Below are 20,963 nucleotides of genomic sequence, written 5' to 3'. Positions count from 1 at the left end.
AGAGACAGAGAGATTAAAAAAAAAAGAGAAATACTGGGCCCCTGCTGTAGCAGCCTGGCGGAAATGCTCAGTTCACATTCTGGAAGTATTTCAGTGGGCTGCTGGTGTCCAAAGTAGCTCTTTTGGGCTCCTTGGTCATGCTGGAATGGCAGCAGCGGCGAAAAGGGGTGTGTGTGTCCTATCTTGATGATTTTTATTACAGAGAATATTTTAAGGACAAACCACACAATATAGGTAACCCAAAACTGATTTATACATTATCAATATTTGTAAATATATTTTACTCATCTATCATGTGTATCAATAGTAATGAACTTGAAGTGGAGGGTAGTTTATTACATGTTATGACTATCTTATTCACCCAGAAGTTTTCATTCAACAATACCTATTGAATTCTAAAACTCAGTTGTTTATAATTACTGAGCTTTGGAGAAAAGAATTTTTCATATGTCTTGCAATATGTAAGAATTTACTAGACAAGGGAGAATCTGTTGAAGCAAAGGTTTTTTTTTTTAAGTATTTTGCAATACTTGACTATTGTATATGTCACTTTTTTTTGTCTTAGGCTGCCACCAAATTGGGAAATTTAGAAAATGCACTGGATGCCATGGAACCTCAGAATGGTGAACTTTTTTACAAGATCACAATGGCTTTCAGCAGGACGGTAAGAGTGCCTGCTATGTACCAGGATTGTTCTGTCTGTAGCTAGGAAGATAAAAGTGATAAAGGTTGAGATATCAAAGAATATTTGTGTAAAGTTAAGAAATAAAGTATACATATGTGATTTATAGTAGTGTCAGCGATAAAGAACATTCCAACACTGTACCCCTGCTGGAGTGTTCATTTCCTTCCACCATTGTCTCTGGGTCCCCTTATCAGATCTGTTTTCTCCCATCTCCCCATCACGGTAAACTTAGTTCTGCAGACCAGTTTACAGATTCTGTTGCTTTGGGCCATTTATTATTCCCTTATTGTGTTTCTTTATATCCCACTAATAAGAAAGATCATTTTCTCCCTGGCCTCTAACTTCACTCAGCATGTATACTTTATGTAGCCATCTTGGATAGTACTCGAACTTTCTCCCCCGACTTCTTTCTTGAATCACCTTGGGATACACAGTTAACTGGAGCTACCACTCCCCACTCTGTTGTTTTTTTTTTAATCACCTAGAGATGCACAGTTAAAAAGCTGTTTCTGACTGGGTTTTAGTCATACAATTTCCAATAACCATCCCTTCACCAATACTTGAGGTTTTAAGGAAATTGGCAACCAGGGAAGAGAAGAAATATGAAATAGTGAGTTTTAAGCAGTATATAAGATTTATACGTAGGATTGTTCTTTGTATTTAAAAAAAATTGTTTCAAAAAATGTTAACTTTTGGTAACAGAATGTTGGCACTTTATCTTTTTTATACTGGTGAAGAAATATTTTTATTACAAGCATCCAGTGAAAAGAAGGTAATGAGATATGAAATACAAAAATACAGCAAAATCTCAGTTAATACCTCTAATAAGAGGGTTACAGAGTTATTTTGTTAAACTAGAAGAACATAGTAAGAACAAAATATATACATAAGTAAATAAAATAATTGGTAAGTATAATATTGAAAGAAAAAATAAGTATAATTTAATAACAAAAATAAATGTAATTTACTAAATGAAGAGCAAAGATTATCTGCTTGTGTGACATTTATGGGGCTGGGTTGTGGAAATTCCTACTATTAGCTGGAGAGATAGTACAATGGGTAGGGCACTTGCATTGCACACAGGTAACCCTGATTCAATCCCCAGGACCAAGTATGGTCCCATCAGGAGTGATCTCTAAGCACAAAACTAGGAGTAAGTCCTGAACACTACCAGATGTGGCCACCCTAAAAAAACAACAAATAAATGGTCAAAATTCTTCTATTACAACCATTTGAGTTAAGGAGAGACTTTACCTTTTTTTTTTTTTTTTATTGCCAAATATATTATCTTAATCTGTTTGGAGAAATTCAAAGACTTTAGCCTTGTATTTTAAAATTGCCTGCAAAAGTATACACTTATTTTAAGCATTACCATTTCTTGAAATAGTTTTGAAACTTTTTTTTAACAGTGTTCTCAGGCATAACCTTTTAAAATATTTTTACTGGTAGCATAACAGCAAGACAGTTTTTAAAATTTAGTTTAAAACTTTGGGGTATGGGACTCCTCAGCAGTGCTTGGGGTGTGGGGGCCACTCCCTGCAGGCCTAAATAATTGTTTGCTCAGACCCAGCAGTGTTTGGTAGGCCATGTGATGCTGACTTTGAGCATGCCCTCTACCACTTTGTACTATCTCCTCAGCCCCGTACTTACCTTTAGGGGAAAATGTTCACATCTCAGTTTGTGATTCAATAATTTACATATATGTAATATAAAGCACATATGTATTTATAAAGCAAAATAATGTATTTCTTGAAAAATCTGTAAAACAATGATGAAAGAACTTATAAGAAGGAGTTCTTAAAATAAGCTTGTGAAAAGTCAGATCAAAATGGATTAAAGACCTCAACATCAGACCACAAACTATAAGGTACATTGAAGACAAGGTAGGCAAAACCCTCTACGATATTGAAGATAAAGGTATCTTCAAAGATGACACGGAACTAAGCAATCTAGTAAAAACAGAGATCAACAAATGGGACTACATTAAACTAAAAAACTTCTGCACAGCAAAAGATACAGTGACCAGAATACAAAGACTATCTACAGAATGGGAAAGGATATTTACACAATACCCATCAGATAAGGGGTTGATATCAATGGTATATAAAGCACTGGTTGAACTCTACAAGAAGAAAACATCCAACCCCATCAAAAAATGGGGCGAAGAAATGAACAGAAACTTTACCAAGGAAGAGATACGAATGGCAAAAGGCACATGAAAAAGTGCTCTACATCACTAATCATCAGAGAGATGCAGATCAAAACAACCATGAGATACCACCTCACACCACAGAGGCTAGCACACATCCAAAAGAACAAAAGCAACCGCTGTTGGAGAGGATGTGGGGAGAAAGGGACCCTTCTACACTGCTGGTGGGAATGTCGGCTAGTTCAGCCCTTTTGGAAAACAATATGGACGATTCTCAAAAAAGTAGAGGTTGAGCTCCCATTTGACCCAGCAGTACCACTGCTGGGAATATATCCCAGAAAAGCCAAAAAGTATAGTCGAAATGACATCTGCACTTATATGTTCATCGCAGCACTTTACAGTAGCCAGAATCTGGAAAAAACCCAAGTGCCCTAGAACAGATGACTGGTTGAAGAAACTCTGGTACATCTATACAATGGAATACTATGCAGCTGTTAGAAAGAATGAGGTCATGAAGTTTGCATATAAGTGGATCAGCATGGAAAGTATTATGCTAAGTGAAATGAGTCAGAAAGAGAGAGACAGACATAGAAAGATTGCACTCATCTGTGGAATATAGAATAATAGACTATAAGACTAACACCCAAGAATAGTAGTAATAAGTACCAGGAGGTTGTCACCATGGCTTGGAGGCTGGTCTCTCATTCTGGGCAACTCAGAGAAGGGAACACCAAGTAAAATGTGGTCGGAGGTCATGCGGGGGAAGGGTGATGCATGCCGAATGTAGACTAGAGACTGAACACAATGGCTGCTCAACACCTTTATTGCAAACCACAATACCTAATCAGAGAGAGAGAACAAAAGGGAATACCCTGCCATAGTGGCAGTGTGGGGTGGGGGAGACGGGACTGGGGAGGTGGGGAGGGATGTTGGGTTTACTGGTGGTGGAGAATGGGCACTGGTGAAGGGATGGGTTATCAAACTTTGTAAGGGAGAAACATGAGCACAAAAATGTATAAATCTGTAACTGTACCCTCACGTTGACTCACTAATTAAAAATAAACTATTAATTTAAAAAATAAATAAATAAAATTAAAAAATTTAAAAAAAAATAAGCTTGTGAGACCACATCTCGAGAATAAGTACATTTTCAAAGTAGCTCATTTTCAAAAGTACTGCTCATTAGGGTATTTAATGAGCATAAAATTTAATGAGCATTAAATTCTGATAAGATGCGCATTTTTCTTCTGGTACAATATAAATAACAAATAGAGTGCTTTTCCTTTGGTTATTCATTTTATTTCTTTTTCTTTATTTTTTTCTCATAAGATACAATTAAAACTACATATATTTAGGAAAAACAGAGACCCAGAATGTAGTAAGATATATGCTTCACAGCAAGGAGGCCAGGAGTTCTATAAAAGTTCCCTTGTAACTTAACTTTTTTTTTTTTTAGTGTGGGCGTAATCAACTCATTCTTCAGAAGATTCAGTCATTTCTAGAAAAAGCTTTTAGTTTAACCCCTCAGCAATCAGAAGTTGCATCAGAACTTGGACACCAAATGATTTTACAAGGCAAAATTAAAGAGGCGTTGAAGTGGTATAAGACTGCCATGACACTCGACGAAACTAGTGTCTCTGCACTAATCGGTATGAAAACTATGCCTACAAATATTCCCCATATAGATATAAACAATAATATTTGCCATTAAAAAATGTGTCTTGTGGTTGTCTAAAATTAAACTGTTCCTCACTATCTATAATTTTAAAAAAGCATGTATCTTTAAAAAAAGAAAATGTTTAGTTCTTGAGCTGGACAAGTAGCTCTGTAGGCAAAGCACTTGCTTTGTATGGGTGAAGGCCTGGGTTCAGTCCTACATGTTATATGGCATCTGAGCACTTCCAGGAGCAACCACCAAGCACAGAGCCAGGCATGTCCTTGGAGTACTACAGGTGTTGCTCAAAAATGAACAGCAATGTAGTTGCTCAAAATAATGGCTTGAAAGAGTAGATTTACATAAAGTACTTCAGGCAAATTGTGAATTCCTTTATTTATTTTGTATTGATACAAAGCTACCCATTTTATTTTCCCTTTTCCTGATTTTAAAATATTATTAAATATATTTAGTATTAAACTTTAATGTATTATAGAGAAGAATGCAGTTGATTCATATTTCTATTAGCCTCAGATATCTATGCCTGAATTGGCATGAAATGTAACTGTCTGCTTTGCTTTTTAGGTTTTATTCGATGTCAACTAATAGAAGGGCAAATACAGGACGCAGATCAGCAACTTGAATTTCTAAGTGAAATTCAGCAGTCTATTGGAAAATCTGCGGTATAGTATTTTACAAGATGGTAGATTCTGGCTACAATTTTTAAAATAGGAAATGTAGGATCAGACAGATAGTACAAGGGTATACATTGCATGCCTTGCATGCGGGAGACCCTGGTTTGATATCCCATATCATATGTGGTACCCTGAGCTCAGCTAGGTGTGGCCCCTGAGCACCATAGGCATGACCTGCCCTGCCCAAAATAGGAAAATTTAAGATATTTTATTTAGTGATGGCAATGGCTTTTAAGAAGTTATGTGCACTAATTTTTGTATTGCATTGTGCATTTCCTTCCTTGGAAATGTATGCTTTAAAATAATTGCTTCTTAGGGGTCAGAGCAATAGTACGGTGGGTAAGGTGCTTGCCTTGCACATAGCTAACAAGGGTTCAATTCCTGGTACCTCATATGATCACTGAGCCCTGCCTGAAGTGATCTCTGAGCACAGAGCCAAGAGTAATCCCTGAGCACTGCGAGGTGTGGCTCCCAAACAAAACAGTGTAAAAATTGCCAGGCACCAAAGAGATAAGGCACCATATATGATCACCTGAGCATTGGCAAAGGTCACTCCTGAGCACAGATCCAGTAATCACCCCTAAGCCCCACTGTTTAGAATTCTAAAAGATTCTAAAAACCCATGTAAGCTAAGCTAATACTTAAGTTTTAACTCTGATGGTACATAAATAGCATAAATAACACTTCATATACTCTTGAAATCTAAGTGGAAATAGATGCCTTTGTGACTGAAATGCGATGACTTATGAACTCTTATTTTCCAGGAATTAATATATTTATATGCAGTTCTTGCGATGAAGAAAAAGAAACGGCAAGAAGAAGTTATTAATTTGTTAAATGATGTCCTAGACACTCATTTTTCTCACCTAGCAGATTTACCTCTTGGCATACAGTATTTTGAGAAGTTGAATCCTGATTTTTTATTAGAAATTGTTACAGAATATCTGAATTTCTGTCCAATGCAGGTAAATAATTCTGGTGCTTAAGACAAAGATATATTTACATGATATATATATATAAGGTGCTAATTAGCTGTCTTTCAAATGTTAGATAATATTATAATGGTAATATTTGTATTTATATTAGGTGAAATATTTTTTTTCTTTTTGGGTCACACCCGGTGATGCATAGGGGTCACTCCTGCCTTTGCACTTAGGAATCACCCCTGGCGGTACTCAGGGGACCATATAGGATGCTGGGAATCAAACCTGGGTCGGCCACATGCAAGGCAAACGCCCTACCTACTGTGCTGTCGCTCCAGCCCTAGGTGAAATAATTTTTAGTAGAAATGTTTATAATAATAAAAATCAACAAATTTGGTTTATAAATACTTATAAGCTTATAAACTATTGGTTTATAAATACTTATAATTAAAGACATACAATCTTAAGACATAGATTTAAAGTGTTAAAAGTCATTTTAATCTACCATAGTCTCAATATGTGACCATCCAACTTCAATACACTCAGATATGTGCTTCTTAAATAGCTATATTTTTCTTTCCTGTTTTATTATATTTTGTTATTGGCTTATGTAGTAGTGCTCAGAGCTTACTCCTGGCTCTGCACATAGAGGTCACTCATGGGAGGCTTGGGGGACCAGAAGAGGTGCCAGGGATTGAACTCAGGTCAGCTGTGTGCAAGACAAACTCCCTCCCTGCTGTACTGTCACTCCAGTTCTTTCTATTAGACTGTATTTCTTTGGTTACGTCAAATTGTTTTAAAAAAAATCTGGGCTCAGAGAGATAGGATAGTGGGGCTAGAGTGCTTGCATTGCATGTGGCTGACCTGTCACCACAAGTAGTCCCTCAACCTTTCTAGGAGTGCAGACCCAGGAGGAAGTCCTGAGTACCACCAGGTGTGAACCCTAAAACAGCAAACAAGCAAACAAACTCAAAAAATCCTACCATTACTGCCCTTTTTGTGTTCTCAGAAATGACAGTGCAAGTCCAGTTACTTATGCAAGGTAACATATCTCTTCACCAAGGAGACTTTTTAGGTTTTAGACATAAGTTTTCATGTTCCTCTAAGAAATTCTAGATTTTTATTTTCTTGATTTTCAGATTACATAGTTTTAAACCATGGTTGTAAACATAGGGCTATCCTTTTTGTGGTTGTCATTTTCTTTCATTAAACTCACTATTCCATATATGGGTTTAACCTGATGATCTGAAGTAGATTGTTTTCATCACTATTCTGAATATTCACTCACCTTATTCTAAATCATATTATATTATCAACTTCTATTGAATTAATAGTTAACTAAAGTTCTAACATCTTAAAATCGTACCTGTGGACTTAAGAATAGAATTTTATATTTATCCCTATGAAAGTCTGTCTTCTGATTTATAACTTTAGATTATCAAAATCCTTTTATTTCTGATACTTGTTTGTTTTTTATGGATCTTTATTGCTAGCCATTATCTCCGTGGTCTCGGCCATTCAGGAACAGGTGTTAAATGACTAGAAAGTTCTTTCCAAATTGATGTATTAACATATCAGAGTGGGCCAATGTCATGTTATAGACAATAAGCAGACGACCTCACTTACATCTTGAAGAGCACTGCCATGTGCTTCATTGCTAAAAAGTAGTTCTTAGCATTCTCCCTTATCTACAGCTTCAGTAACTATGTGAATAAACAAAAGGGGGATAATAACCTTTCATTTTGGAACCCGTGCTGCTTTATATTGATCACCATATTTTTTTCCCAAGATATTTAAAATCTTAAACTTTTAGCTAACCTCTTAAAGAAGTACACCTGAGGTTGAGCTCAGTCTTTCTAGTCATGATCTATTTCCAGTTGTTTGGAAATTGGAATGTGTTTTCCAGTATTCAGTATTGGCAGTTCATTTAACAAATGCTTATGGAGCTCCCAATTTTGTTTAGACTTTACAAAGTTACTGTGTAAAAGTAAACTGCAAGTTTGCCCTTTGAGATATGTGTATTAGTAGGAGATAATAGGAAATATAACCTAAGTATTTCATATGCAAGTAGATCATAGAAAAAAATAGGTTGGGGGGTGGGTAGGAGAGGACTAGTTACTCTATGACTTAGATAGGTCATTTGTTTTTTGGGTTTTGGTTTGGGGACACAGCTGATGATGGTCAGGACTTATTCCTAGCTCTGCACTAGAGATCACTGCTGGCAGACTCAGGGACCATATCTGCTGATATTTTCTACCTCCTTAGTATCTGCTACTATCACTGTGGCCTTCATATTACTGTACATTACTTTCAGATGGTAAAATGTGGGCCAGAGAGATAGTACAAAAGGTAAGGCCTCTAGTATATATGGTCCAGAGAACTACCAGTGGTCACTTCTGAGCATGGTTAGGAATAGCTTCTGAGTACTGCTGGGTATGTTGACCAAATAATAATGTGGTGAAATGTGAATTAAAGGGGACATATTTTAGGCAAAGGTGTTTCGTACAGTGGGTGTGCCAAAGGCAATGAATGTAGTTAGAACAGAATGAGAGGTCATAACACAGAAGTCAGGTCAGTTGTAACTTTTCTGGCTTCAAATCTAGTTGTAACTTCTCTGGCTTCATTTGTGAGTACAAAAAGAAGAACTGGAAGGTTTCCAGCATGATCTTAAAAATATTTTATAAGGATTTTGCTGGCAGTTGAGCTGAAAGTAAACTAGATGGAGCAGTAAGTAATGTATTAAGTGGTAGTTAGGTCCCTGGTTCATGTAAAATAATGTATTAAGTGGTACCTAGGTCCCTGGTTCATGTATATATATATTTTTTTTTAATAATAACTTTTGTCAATATGTTGATTCTAATTAGCACTCATCATGTTATTTTCTTTGGGAATGATCAGAAAAGCAGACTTTCCTCTCCAACTATGTTCCTACAACATATTTTTTTGTTTGTTTTTTTTTTTTGGGGGGGGTTACACCCAGCGATGCTCAGGGGTTGCTCCTGGTTCTGCACTCAGGAATTACTCCTGGCAGTGCTTGGGGGGACCATATGGGATGCCGGGGATCGAACCCGGGGCAAGGCAAACGCCCTACCCGCTGTGCTATCGCTCCGGCCCCTTTGTTTGTTTTTTTATCGAGTAATTGTTAAAGAGTGCCCACTTATCTCCTGGAAATGTCAGAGAACATTATTAGAACCTCATCAATCACCTACATATTCACTCTTTTCAGTTATACTGAAATAATTAAAAATTTATTCCATATGCATTCTTTTTTTTTGCTTTTTGGGTCACACCTGGCAATGCACAGGGGTTATTCATTGCTCTGCACTCAGGAATTACTCCTGGCAGTGCTCAGGGGACCGATGCTGGGAATTGAACCTAGGTTGGCCATGTGCAAGGCAAACGCCCTACCCGCTGTGCTATTGCTCCAGCCCCTCCATATGCATTCTTATGTGAAGTATGAAATCCTGATATAATACATAAAGACCTTTTATGCAATTAAAAAGGATGAAAAATGTAACTACAGTAGAATTGTAAAAGATATAGAATGCTGCATTTTTCTTATGTGGGTTATAAATGTTATAAATTTTAAAATTGAAGTTATAAAAATATTAACATTTATAAATGTTTTAAAAATTTTTAAATTCTAGGTACCACAATATTATAAATATCCTTTTGAGTGTGTGTGTGTGTGTGTGGTGAGAAGATATGATACTTTCTGTTTAGGAGTAGTGACTCATTGTAGGAGTGATTGTCATTTTGGTTGTATGTGTGGAATGTAGATTTCTTTATCTGCTAAAGAAAACGCTATTCGTAGACCAAGCAGGGAGAACAAACATCTGATATTTAAATTCTCATTTCATTTCTTGTTATGAGTAGATAGGCATTAGATAAAGATTGGCTGAGTAGACTGCCATTAAGATAATAAATTCATATTCTAGTACTGCCTTAGTGATTAAACTCACTACTAATAAAAAAGAAAAAAGTATTTGAAGGCTTACCTCCATGACCGGAAAGTAAGTGGTAACTGCGAAAGTCTGAGACATTTGGTATTATGTGGAGGATCCTGTTCTGTTTTTCTCATTTCTACAAAGAGATAAAATGGAAATGATTGCAGAACTGGCATAATACAATACTCTGGAGGATGGTGGAAGATAATGAATTGAGTAAGTCACAAGGGACACTGAGGGCTAGAGTTTATACTGCCTTAATCTAATCCAGCAAAAAGTGTTAGCTCTCAGCTTTCTTTCTTGTGAATATTTACATTTCCTTGACAACGTTCTTGAAGAGATATGATCATTTTATATTATCAAATCAGTATTTGTATAATAATTATCTAATTGTTTTTGCTGCACTACAGCCAGTGTTCATCAAGTCTATTTATAGGTCCCAGGGAGATAAGATGGTATTAGTCAAGCCCATAGAAAAAGCAAGAGGCAACAAATAAAATAAGAATTATTCTAGAAAAATACATGGTTTTGCTATTCACATTACAGTTAATATATGTTGTTTGGGGCTGTATACCTTTGTAAACTTACAAAATAATACGCAGTTTTTGTTGTTGTTTGTTTAGCCTGCAAGCCCTGGGCAACCACTTTCTCCACTTCTCAGACGTTGTATCTCAATCCTAGAGACCGTAGTGAGAACTGTGCCAGGTCTTTTGCAAGCTGTCTTTCTAATAGCAAAAGTGAAGTATTTGTCAGGTAAGATACACCTAAAAGTTCTTCAGTTATTGAACAATGCAAGTGTAAATAAACTGAGCATTCCCCAAGCAGGGTAAATAGACTCGTAAAATGTAAATTTTCCATGTGTACAAATTACTAATTTTAATCCAGAATCTGGACTGGAGCGATAGCACAGCAGCTAGGGTGTTTTGCCTTGCACATGGCCAACCTGGGTTCAATTCCTCTGTCTCTCTTGGAGAACCCGGCAAGCTACTACGAGTATCCCGCCTGCACGGCAGAGCCTGGAAAGCTATGCGTGGCGTATTCGATATGCCAAAAACAGTAACAAGTCTCACAATGGGGACATTACTGGTGCCCTCTCAAGCAAATTGATGAACAGTGGGATGACAGTGACAGTGACAATCCAGAATCAAATTGCATATGTTTTGCTTATTTGCTTGCTGCTAACTTTACTGCAAATTTTTGGATTCGAGTTAATTGTTGGGACAAAAACAGTTGTACTAATTTAGAATAGTTCGTCAGATAGTATTCAGGACTGACAAAAAACACTTAGAGTCTTTAATTCACAGTTGTTGGTGCATTGGCATAACTAAACACAATATTTACCAGGTTTGAGGCCATTATATAATGTTTGAATAAAGCAATATCCCTGGTTAGTTGTGTGGTCAGTTATGTGTAAGTTAAAGAAAGAACATTGGGGCCAGAGATAACTCATGGGCTGAGTGTGTGCACATGCTAGATCTGGATCAGGCTAGGTCTGGGGGGTTACAGACCTAGACTTAGCCTGGACATGCTAGGTGTGGGAGGGTTACGTGTGTATGGAACTTCAGGAACTTCAAACCTTCATTGAACTTCCTGTGGATTGAGGCCACATCAGCAGCTTTCTGGTACATTGATGTATGTGATGATTCCTATAATAGAAGCTGTGTAGTCTCTGGGCAAGTGGGGAAAGCCCCATCATCTCTCCCTCTCCCCACCTGGGTTCGGTGCACTCAGGCCACTACCCCTCCTGGGGCGGCCCATGCCACGGGTGGATGAAGAAGAAAACGAGGGCCAGGTTGGTTGCTGATCAGTTGCCCTTTATTCCATTCTCTCCATGCACCTGTTCCAGTCTCACTGAGCTTCTCATTCCTATCTCCTCCTGTCTGTCCTGCTCATCTCTCCTCTCTTCCTCTCGTAGCCGCGTCTCTCGTCTCTCCACACACCTGCTCCTGCATTCTTCCCTGTATTCTTCTCTCTCTGTCCCCCTTGCTAGTCTCTCCGAGCTCCATCTTGCTGTACTCTCTGTCTGTCTGTCTGTCTCTCCCCTCCACCCCCTCCCTCTTTCCCTCTCCCTTCTCCTCTCTCCCCCTCTCTCTCTCTCATCTCATTCAAACTTCACGCATTGGGATAGCAGAATCAACATATCAAAGGCCTTCCTGCTTGAGCCCTATTAGGTTCAAGGGTGGAAATACCACCTAGGGTTTTTTTCTCCTCTCCTTAATCCAATAACTTAATTAATATCTTAATTAAATCTTAATTCTCTACTTGTATCACTTGTCATCCTGTTGATCTTTAATTTGCTTGAGCAGGCACTCCATTTGTCCCTGTCACATGCTAGTGTAGCCCAGTGATATCTGCTATCTCCAGGAACAGGAAGAGTTTCAAACTGTTCATTCAGGGTTTGGATGGAGAAGTCTGACTATCTCTTAATTTTACTTCTTAGTATTAATTATTTTTAGACACAGTAAGGGGCTGGAGTGATAGCACAGCGGTTGGGTGTTTGCCTTTCACGTGGCCGACCCAAGTTCGATTCCTCTGCCCCTCTCGGAGAGCCTGGCAAGCTGCCAAGAGTATCGAGCCTGCGCGGCAGAGCCTGGCAAGCTACCCGTGCGTATTGGATATGCCAAAAACAGTAACAATAAGTCTCTCAATTAGAGATGTTACTGGTGCCCGCTCGAACAAATCGATGAGCAATGGGATGACAGTGACAGTGACAGACATAGTAAGAGATACATTGAACTTGTAGGGTGACTCTCCTGGGGATATCTCAATAAGATCTCAGATTACAGTGCTCAGGCCAGTTTAATCTTTCCTAACTCTAGCAGGGTCTGAATCTAGTTATTACTTTTTGGATCATGACAATTTGTCCATTACCATGCTCTTAACTTACAGTTAAGTATTATGGTGCTTTGGCCTGGCCCATTTCGATGTCAGGGTAGTTTACTACTTGTCGTGGGTCCATCCAGTCCCTTACTGGGACCCTGCTTTTGAGGTGCTAGGAAGTAAGGGCAACTGAGACTTAAGTAGAGAAAACAGATGCTCAGGGGTTAATATCATTCAGAGTCAATTAACTCCCAAGTTACAGAAGCATGGCATTAACTGTCTTCCTGTATCCATACAAAAAGGACAGGACATTGCTCTGAATTAACTATTGCAAAGGACTTAAGGAGAAGAGAAAAGCAATATTTACAAGTTAACAGGCACAAAGAAAGAGGTTACAGATAAACGCAGAGGAATGGGAGCACTATGATGGAAGTAACCCAATAAACCTAAGCTCCCTGTGGCAAGGCAAAAAGGACAAACCAATGTTATCCTACAAGAAGCAATTAGGGAAAAACTCTCTCATTTTCTTAGTTATCATGAAAGTCCATTTTACATATATCTGGGTTGAATTATTGGTTTTATGATCAAACTCAGTCTCTACCTTGATAACGTCAGACTGTTATCAGGACTCAGCCCTTCCCCTCAAGTTCACACACTACCTGGTTGTTTTTTCTGACTTGTCTTTCCCCAAGTCATTGGCATTAAACTATCAGGATTTCTACAAATAATAAAGATACCTCTGTCATTTAGGAAATTCCAAGATTTAGAGGCTGCTCTTTGTAACCTGTAGCAGAGGTCAGCTAAACATTCTTTAGTACACAAGACCCTTGAAAGAGGCGATGGATAGAAATGTTTGTCACTTTTCTGTCTAATTGAATTGTTCTTAGATAGGAAGATAATGTCAATGTGATTTGTTTATAATGATCTATTTTTCGCAAGTAGCACACACGCATATATTATTCTTCGTCTGTAGCCTTCTGAATGCTTATCTATATATTCTCCCACCTTACTTTTAAAAAAAAGTGATTCTGATTATAATTAATTGTACAGCTCTTTTCATTAGTTTATTGTTTTCAAACTGATTTCCTGTATACTCATCCCTAGGTAATGATATTTCCTCAACTTATCCTATTAATCCTTCTTCCTAAGAGAATTTGAAGGTGATAATTTGCATGAAAAAATGTATGCTTAATCTTTCCACTTTTTTATATAGCTCAGTGTGTTAGACTGTATTGCAATGAAAATGATTCCAGTATTTATGATGTTTGTGGTATTATGATTCTTTTAGTTTTCAGCAGACCAAGCTTTGGGCAATAGGAAGCCCTGACTATAACCCTTAAACCCACTGAGATGTTATACAGTTAAGAAGAGTCATCAAACAAAATAATTTCAGGTCCCTTCTTCCTCTATTATCCTAACAAGGTTGAATAAGTTGTTGACTTAACTGTGAGATGACTGATACAGATTCTTCCCCAGGAAGATTATATAATTCTAGTTGTATGTTCACAAAAGAGAGGGGCCTCAGTAGGGCTATGTTTCTCCTGCCGCCCGCGTTCGGTAGTCTCATGCCGCTTTCCCCACCCTGGGGAGGCTGATGGAGATGGGCAGGTGAGGGAAGGAACGAGTGCTAGTCTGGTCGGTATCAGTTGCAGTTTATTCCAATCTCCGTTCCCATTCTGCTTCTCTCTCGCCTGCCTCTGTGTGTTCCCCCTACTTCTGTGTCTTCTCCCTTCTCTTATAGTCTCAGTTTATATAGCAATCACATAGGGTGGTAACACAAAAGTGGGTCGGAACATTATTATATCAACAAAGAGGTAAGACCACTCCTCAAAGACAAAATCTTTGATTACTAGAAGATCTGCTCAAGGGTGGGATCCAAACAAGGGTGTGTCTGTCACTTTCTTCTTTCCTCAACTAGTAATCCACTTATATAGTTGCAATAAATCTACTTCTAATGTTTCTAGCCATGTCATTCTGTATGAGCACAGTTAGAAATATAACCTTAAAGTTTGGTTCTTCCTGAGGACATCTCACTATACATTCCAGACCACAGTCCTCAGGTCAGGTTAGTCTTCCTAACCCCAACAGGGCCCTAGTCTCATCATTACCTTTGGATCATGACAATATTTGTCCATGATCATGCCCTCAACTTATACTTGAGTATTGTGGCACTTTAGCCTGGCCCATTTCGACGCCAGGGCAGCTCACAGCTTGCCCTGGGTCCATTCCATCCCTCATGGGGACCCTGCTTTTGGGGTGCTAGGAACTAAGGGCAACTGAGTTGAGAAAGCAGATGCCCAGGAGTAAATATTATTCGGAGTCAATCAACTCCCAAGTTGATTGACTTGGGAGTTGATTGACTCCCAATTATAACATATAATATTAACTGTCTTCCTGTGTCCATACAGAAAGGACATTGCTTTAAGGTAAACTATGCAAAAGACACTAACTTACAATACAAATTCAGAGTACTTAGAAGGATCTGATCTTACAAGATAATAGAATCTGATTAGGGAAAAGGTGATTAGCTGGTTGGGAAGGAGGGTGCAGAGAAGAGTTTACAGATAAACAAAGGAATGGGAGTGTCTTGGGAGCACTGTGATGGGTATAATCCAATAAACCTAAGTTCCCTGCAGCAAGGCTAAAAGGACAAACCCAATGTTATCCTACACTAATCGCATTATTTTTGTTTATTTATTTATACATTCATTTTTATTTTCAGTTTTGGAGCCACACCAAGTAGTGCTCAGGACTTACTCCTGACTCTGGTCTCTGGGATCAGAGGCCAGTCCTGACTGGGCTCAGGGGACTTTAAAGGTTGCCAGCCACCAAATCTGGGTCATCTGCTTGCAAGGCAAGCACCCTACGTCCTGTACTATCTCTTTGGCCCCAGTTGTAGTCACTTTAAACTGGATCATTTCCTTTAATTTTAAGTCTCCCCAGATGTACATGTATTTCCAAAACATTTGATATTTTAATTGGTATTTAAAAGACATTTTAAATATGATTCATATTTCTGAAACACTAGAATACACTCATCACTTTTCTTATTATATATGCAACAATAACATATCTGGTCAAGGGCAATTACTAGGTCACTCCTATTTTTCTAGTGTGACATTACATTGTTCTATTTAAATTTGTGTCTCATGAACTTTATTTTAGCTGTGAATAAAATTTTTTGGCAACAAAAATAAGTATTGGTTCATTTTTACGTCCTTGTGTAACTGGTGATCTTTGATATTGGAACTCTTACCTTGTATATCTGGTTTGCTTCTTAAGAGATTCTAGCCTGGGGGGATTGCCCCATAGCTGGAGGACTGCTTCAGGAGCGGAGGGGAGAAGGCAGATGGAATAGAGAAGGGATCACTAAGAAAATGATGGCTGGAGGAACCAGTTGGGATGGGAGATGCATGCCAAAAGTAGATAATGGACCAAACATGATGACCACTCAGTGTCTGTGTTGCAAGTTATAATGCCCAAAAGTAGAGAGAAAGTATGGGGAATATTATCTGCCTTAGAGGCAGGAGGAGGTTGGGAAAGGGGGGATATACCCAGGATATTGGTGGTGGGGAATGTGCACTGGTGGAGGGATGGGTGTTTGATCATTGTGAGATTTTAACCCAAACGTGAAAGCTTGTAACTATCTCACGGTGATTCAATAAAATTTAAAACATCAAAAAAAAAAAAAAGATTCTGGCCTGACTTACATGTGTATTCTTTCATGAAGAATAAAGAAACTGACTAATGCAGATAGGGATTGAGCCATAGTGTATGAGCAGATTTTAAGTTCAAGCACCAGAACATCCCTAAATAACTTTGCTCCTAGAGCTTCTCTTAGTCATTTAAATTATAATAGTGCTTTGTTTCTCTGTGTAGGTGATACTGAAGCAGCTTATAATAACTTGCAGCATTGCCTGGAACACAATCCTTCTTATGCAGATGCTCATCTCCTAATGGCTCAGGTTTTTTTGTGTCAGGAAAAATTCAAACTGTGTTCTCAGTCTCTTGAACTTTCCCTGAGCTACAATTTTAAGGTAAGCATCTCAGACTTGGATAGATAAGACTATTCATGCACCTTGAACCTTTAACAAATATTTACATATTCAGCTATTATGTAATTTTAACTTGAAATATTTTATAAGCAAATGCATTTATTAATGGAGAAAAAAATGAATTCACAGGCTGTAGAATATAGAGGGAATCCTGGTATAGTTAGAAAAAACACATACACACAATGTTCTTAAACCTGTTAGTGACTGCTCTTTTCAGCCATTTCCCTCTGAATATCTTTCTTTTTTATAAGATTCACATAACAATAACAACCATCAGTTATAGTGAGGATTAAATGTATAATATATATATAAAAAATTGTTAACTTAGAACACTATGACAGGTATTTTTAGAGTTTTTTTTATTGACTTTATTTCTTAGACCTTTATGTTTAGTAATATTTTTAAGTCATTTTCAAAGAATCCCTACTTATTTTAAAAGCATGTGTTTTGAAGATACAAATCTACTATAGTCATACATGGGCTGGAGCGATAGCCCAGCCGGTAGGGCGTTCACCTTTCACACAGTCAATCCGGGTTCGATTCCTCTGTCCCTCTCCGAGAGCCTGGCAAGCTACTGAGAGTTTCCCACCACACGGCAGAGACCGACAAGCTACCTGTGGCATATTCGATACGCCAAAAACAGTAACAACTAGTCTCACAATGGAGACGTTACTGGTTCCCGCTCGAGCAAATCGATGAGCAATGGGATGACAGTGACAGTGACAGTGATAGTCATACATTGGATATGTCATATATTGGATATAAGTTCAATTTTATGGCACTAAAGAGAATATTATAATAAGCACGTTGTTAAAATTTTTACAGCTCATATGAAAACTGTGTTTGTACTCTATTTTTTTTAAGTGTGCAGTAGCCTCCTATATTATTTGTTTGTTTTTTTGGCTACATCTGGCTATGCTCAAGGATTAGTCCTAGCCTGAGCTCAGGAATCACGCCTGGTGGGCTCAGAGTGTCATATGGGGTGCCAGGGTTCAAATCTGGTTGACTCTGTGCAAGGCATGCACACTACCTGCTGTACTATCATCCCTGCCCCAGCAATCTGTCTATAAAACAGGATACATATCTTAACGAAGTAACTGTTGGAAAAATTGCTGACTGTTTCTAGGAAAAATTCTTGACCATTTCTTTGACGTAAGATTGCCACATATCTTCAATTTGTACCAAAAACACGGTATCTGTGAGGAGCAAAAACACAAAGCACAAGACAATGACTTATGCTTAAAGGATTTTTTCCAAAATAGTTTGTGTTACATACCATTTTGCTCAGTCTTAGGAAAAATTCCTTTGTTCAGATACTTTTGTCAGCTGTCTGGAGTCAAGAAACTCTCCAAACTTTTTCTTTTTATTGACACGAACTGAACTGTTTTAGAAGAGAACCCTTCACTGAAGTAAACATTCACATTCCAGACAAGATTTGCAGATGATAATGTGTGCTGCTAAGGAGAGCAGCTATCAAGACTGCGCGCTCCCATCTCACTGAATCAGAATCTCAGAGATAGCATCAGTGTAAATATGTACAGTAATCCCACAGATCGCTAAGGCTCAAGATCGCCATTTTAGCATGGATTTTAACCTTTCTCAGCTATGTTGGCTGCCATGTCGCCTCATTCCAGACCCTCTTCTGAATGACTCTGTCTTCCTTATTCTCTGTCATTCTTTGGAGTTTTCTGTAAATCCTGCTGATAGCCAAAATAAATACTAGAAGCATTGTTATTACATGTTTTCGAGTTGTATCAAAGAGTAAAACCATTGTTTAATGTGTTTGGGAATTCTAATCTGAAAATTTAAAAATAAAAGAAAGAAAATTGATTTTAGAAACTACTAATTTTCTATCAGTACTTAGTAGCCCCAGAAAGATACTATATTCCTGAAAACTCAAATTATTTCTTAGAATATAATTCTTAGCCTTATAAACTTACTTGTATTTCTTCTGTCATGGTAAAACCATGTAATTTATTTATCATACAAGAGGATGTTAGAAGCAGCAAATTCCTAAATTTAATACAGTAAATTATCTGGAACTTAATGAGGACATAAACAGTTCTTACATATACAATCACAGATTGTCCTTGAAGATATTATTATTGATATTATTTTAATATTTTAATATTGTTAAGCCCTGGACTATGGGTTCCCAAGCAGCAAAATAGACAGAAACATGAACTCGATAATGCAAAAGCAGTAGGAGTTTTATTCCAGTATACTGGGGTCAGCTATCTTTCCCACAGAGTGGACTCTTGATAGTGACCCTGACAGTTTTTATATAGGGTTTTATTATGTAAGCAGTACATGGCTTATTGTTTCAGAAAGAAATCTTACTTAGCTACCAAACAAAGGTGTTTTGGCAAATGTCTAGGGTAACAGTAGTCAGGCAATAGTTAAACAATAGTTTCCACTAGCAGTTTATGGTTACATATGCTACTCATTCTTTGAGGATTAACAAAAGAAAATATCTGGGGGCATTTTGACTAGGGCATAGTGATTGATTGAGCCCACTTGCTGGGTCCTAACTTTCCAGGTAGGTTCAGATTGGCTAGTTACACATTGTTTCATTGCTGGGAAACTGAAACTGTTTTAGTTCCTTAGCAGAACCTGAGGCCTAGCTGATTTTGCTGATTTCTGCTGCCTGTCATGGTGTCAGTTTCGCCCTTACAATTATAAATTATATGTTGATATTGGAAGCACACTAAGAAAGTGTTTCTAAATATTTCTTATTTTTCAGGTGCGAGAATATCCTTTATATCATTTGATAAAAGCCCAGTCACAAAAGAAAATGGGAGAAATAGCAGAAGCAATTAAAACTCTACACATGGCAATGAATTTACCAGAAATGAGGAGAACTGGAGCTCCCTCAAAATCAAAATGCAGAAATACTGAAGTTGACGTGAGCCATCGCTTATCAATCTTTCTTGAGTTGGTAGAACTTCATCGCTTAAATGGAGAACAGGTCGGTCAGGTTCTCATTCTTTTGACCAAAGAATAATTCAGAACATACTCTCATTACTTTATACTAAAATGTGTACTTTTGGGGCTGGAGTGATAGCACAACGGGTAGGGCATTTGCCTTGCACGCGGCCAACCCGGGTTCGAATCCCAGCATCCCATATGGTCCCCTGAGCACCGCCAGGGGTAATTCCTGAGTGCAGAGCCAGGAGTAACCCCTGTGCATCGCCAGGTGTGACCCAAAAAAAGCAAAAAAAATAAAATAAAATAAAATAAAATGTGTACTTTTCAGGCTTGGGGTTTTGCTGTGTTTTTAGTTCGTGATGCCCTGGGTATGACTCCCAACACCTAAAACACATATACATTCTGCAAGCTCCTAGAGTCAAATATTGTACCTGGATGACTTTCCCTCCTTTAAGTATTACTGCACTCAACATTGTTACCATGAAACATAATGAGGTAACCCATGCATAGTATATAAAGTTTTAATATATCATGTATGATAGGTACTATATGATATACCATTCAATGTATTGATATAATATATGTAATATGATAATTTAGTTTGCCATTCTAAGGTATCATGAAAAGTAATAACATAATGTAGTTATAACTCCTATAACAAATTTTCACATGCATGCATAATCACCACTTGAGAAAAATTAAGATCTGAACCTGGATTTCTAATAGTTGAGAAGATAAAAGATTTGATTAGTACACCTTTGGTTGACTCTTAGGATAACATAAAATCACATATCTTAAAAGGCAACAATTCAAGTAGGTAGGGAATAACTAAGCATATAATTTAGAAAGAAAAATTAAAGCCATGGTAGGCGTTTATATCTGATTTTAAAAATTGCTGCAGTTGCTAATAATTTTCAGATTTTACTAGAGATTAAGGCTATGTCTAAGTGTCAAATATCGAAGAATTTATATTTTACTATTAATATAAAATACATTTGATAAGCAGAACAAATTCCACCAGAGAGTTAATTCTAATATTCACTATTTTAAAAATATTTTAGCATTTCTAAACTGATTTCAGAAAATCTTATAATTTCCAAAGTTGAC

General features: G+C 37.6%; 1 protein-coding gene across 1 annotated transcript in view; it reads left to right on the top strand.

Annotated features, from left to right (window-relative positions):
- TTC21B (tetratricopeptide repeat domain 21B) overlaps positions 1-20,963 on the top strand; it is an 82,413-nt gene that overhangs the window by 14,863 nt on the left and 46,587 nt on the right. The window contains exons 8-14 of the mRNA XM_055123008.1: positions 566-664; positions 4,291-4,483; positions 5,074-5,171; positions 5,948-6,148; positions 10,677-10,806; positions 16,753-16,910; positions 19,672-19,896. Of these exons, the coding sequence (XP_054978983.1) occupies positions 566-664; positions 4,291-4,483; positions 5,074-5,171; positions 5,948-6,148; positions 10,677-10,806; positions 16,753-16,910; positions 19,672-19,896 (1,104 nt within the window). The remainder of the gene's footprint in view (positions 1-565; positions 665-4,290; positions 4,484-5,073; positions 5,172-5,947; positions 6,149-10,676; positions 10,807-16,752; positions 16,911-19,671; positions 19,897-20,963) is intronic.

This window comes from Sorex araneus, chromosome X, assembly GCF_027595985.1.
Source record: "Sorex araneus isolate mSorAra2 chromosome X, mSorAra2.pri, whole genome shotgun sequence".
NCBI lineage: Eukaryota > Metazoa > Chordata > Mammalia > Eulipotyphla > Soricidae > Sorex > Sorex araneus.
Note: the sequence above shows the minus strand (reverse complement) of the source record. Positions and strands in the feature narration are given on the sequence as shown.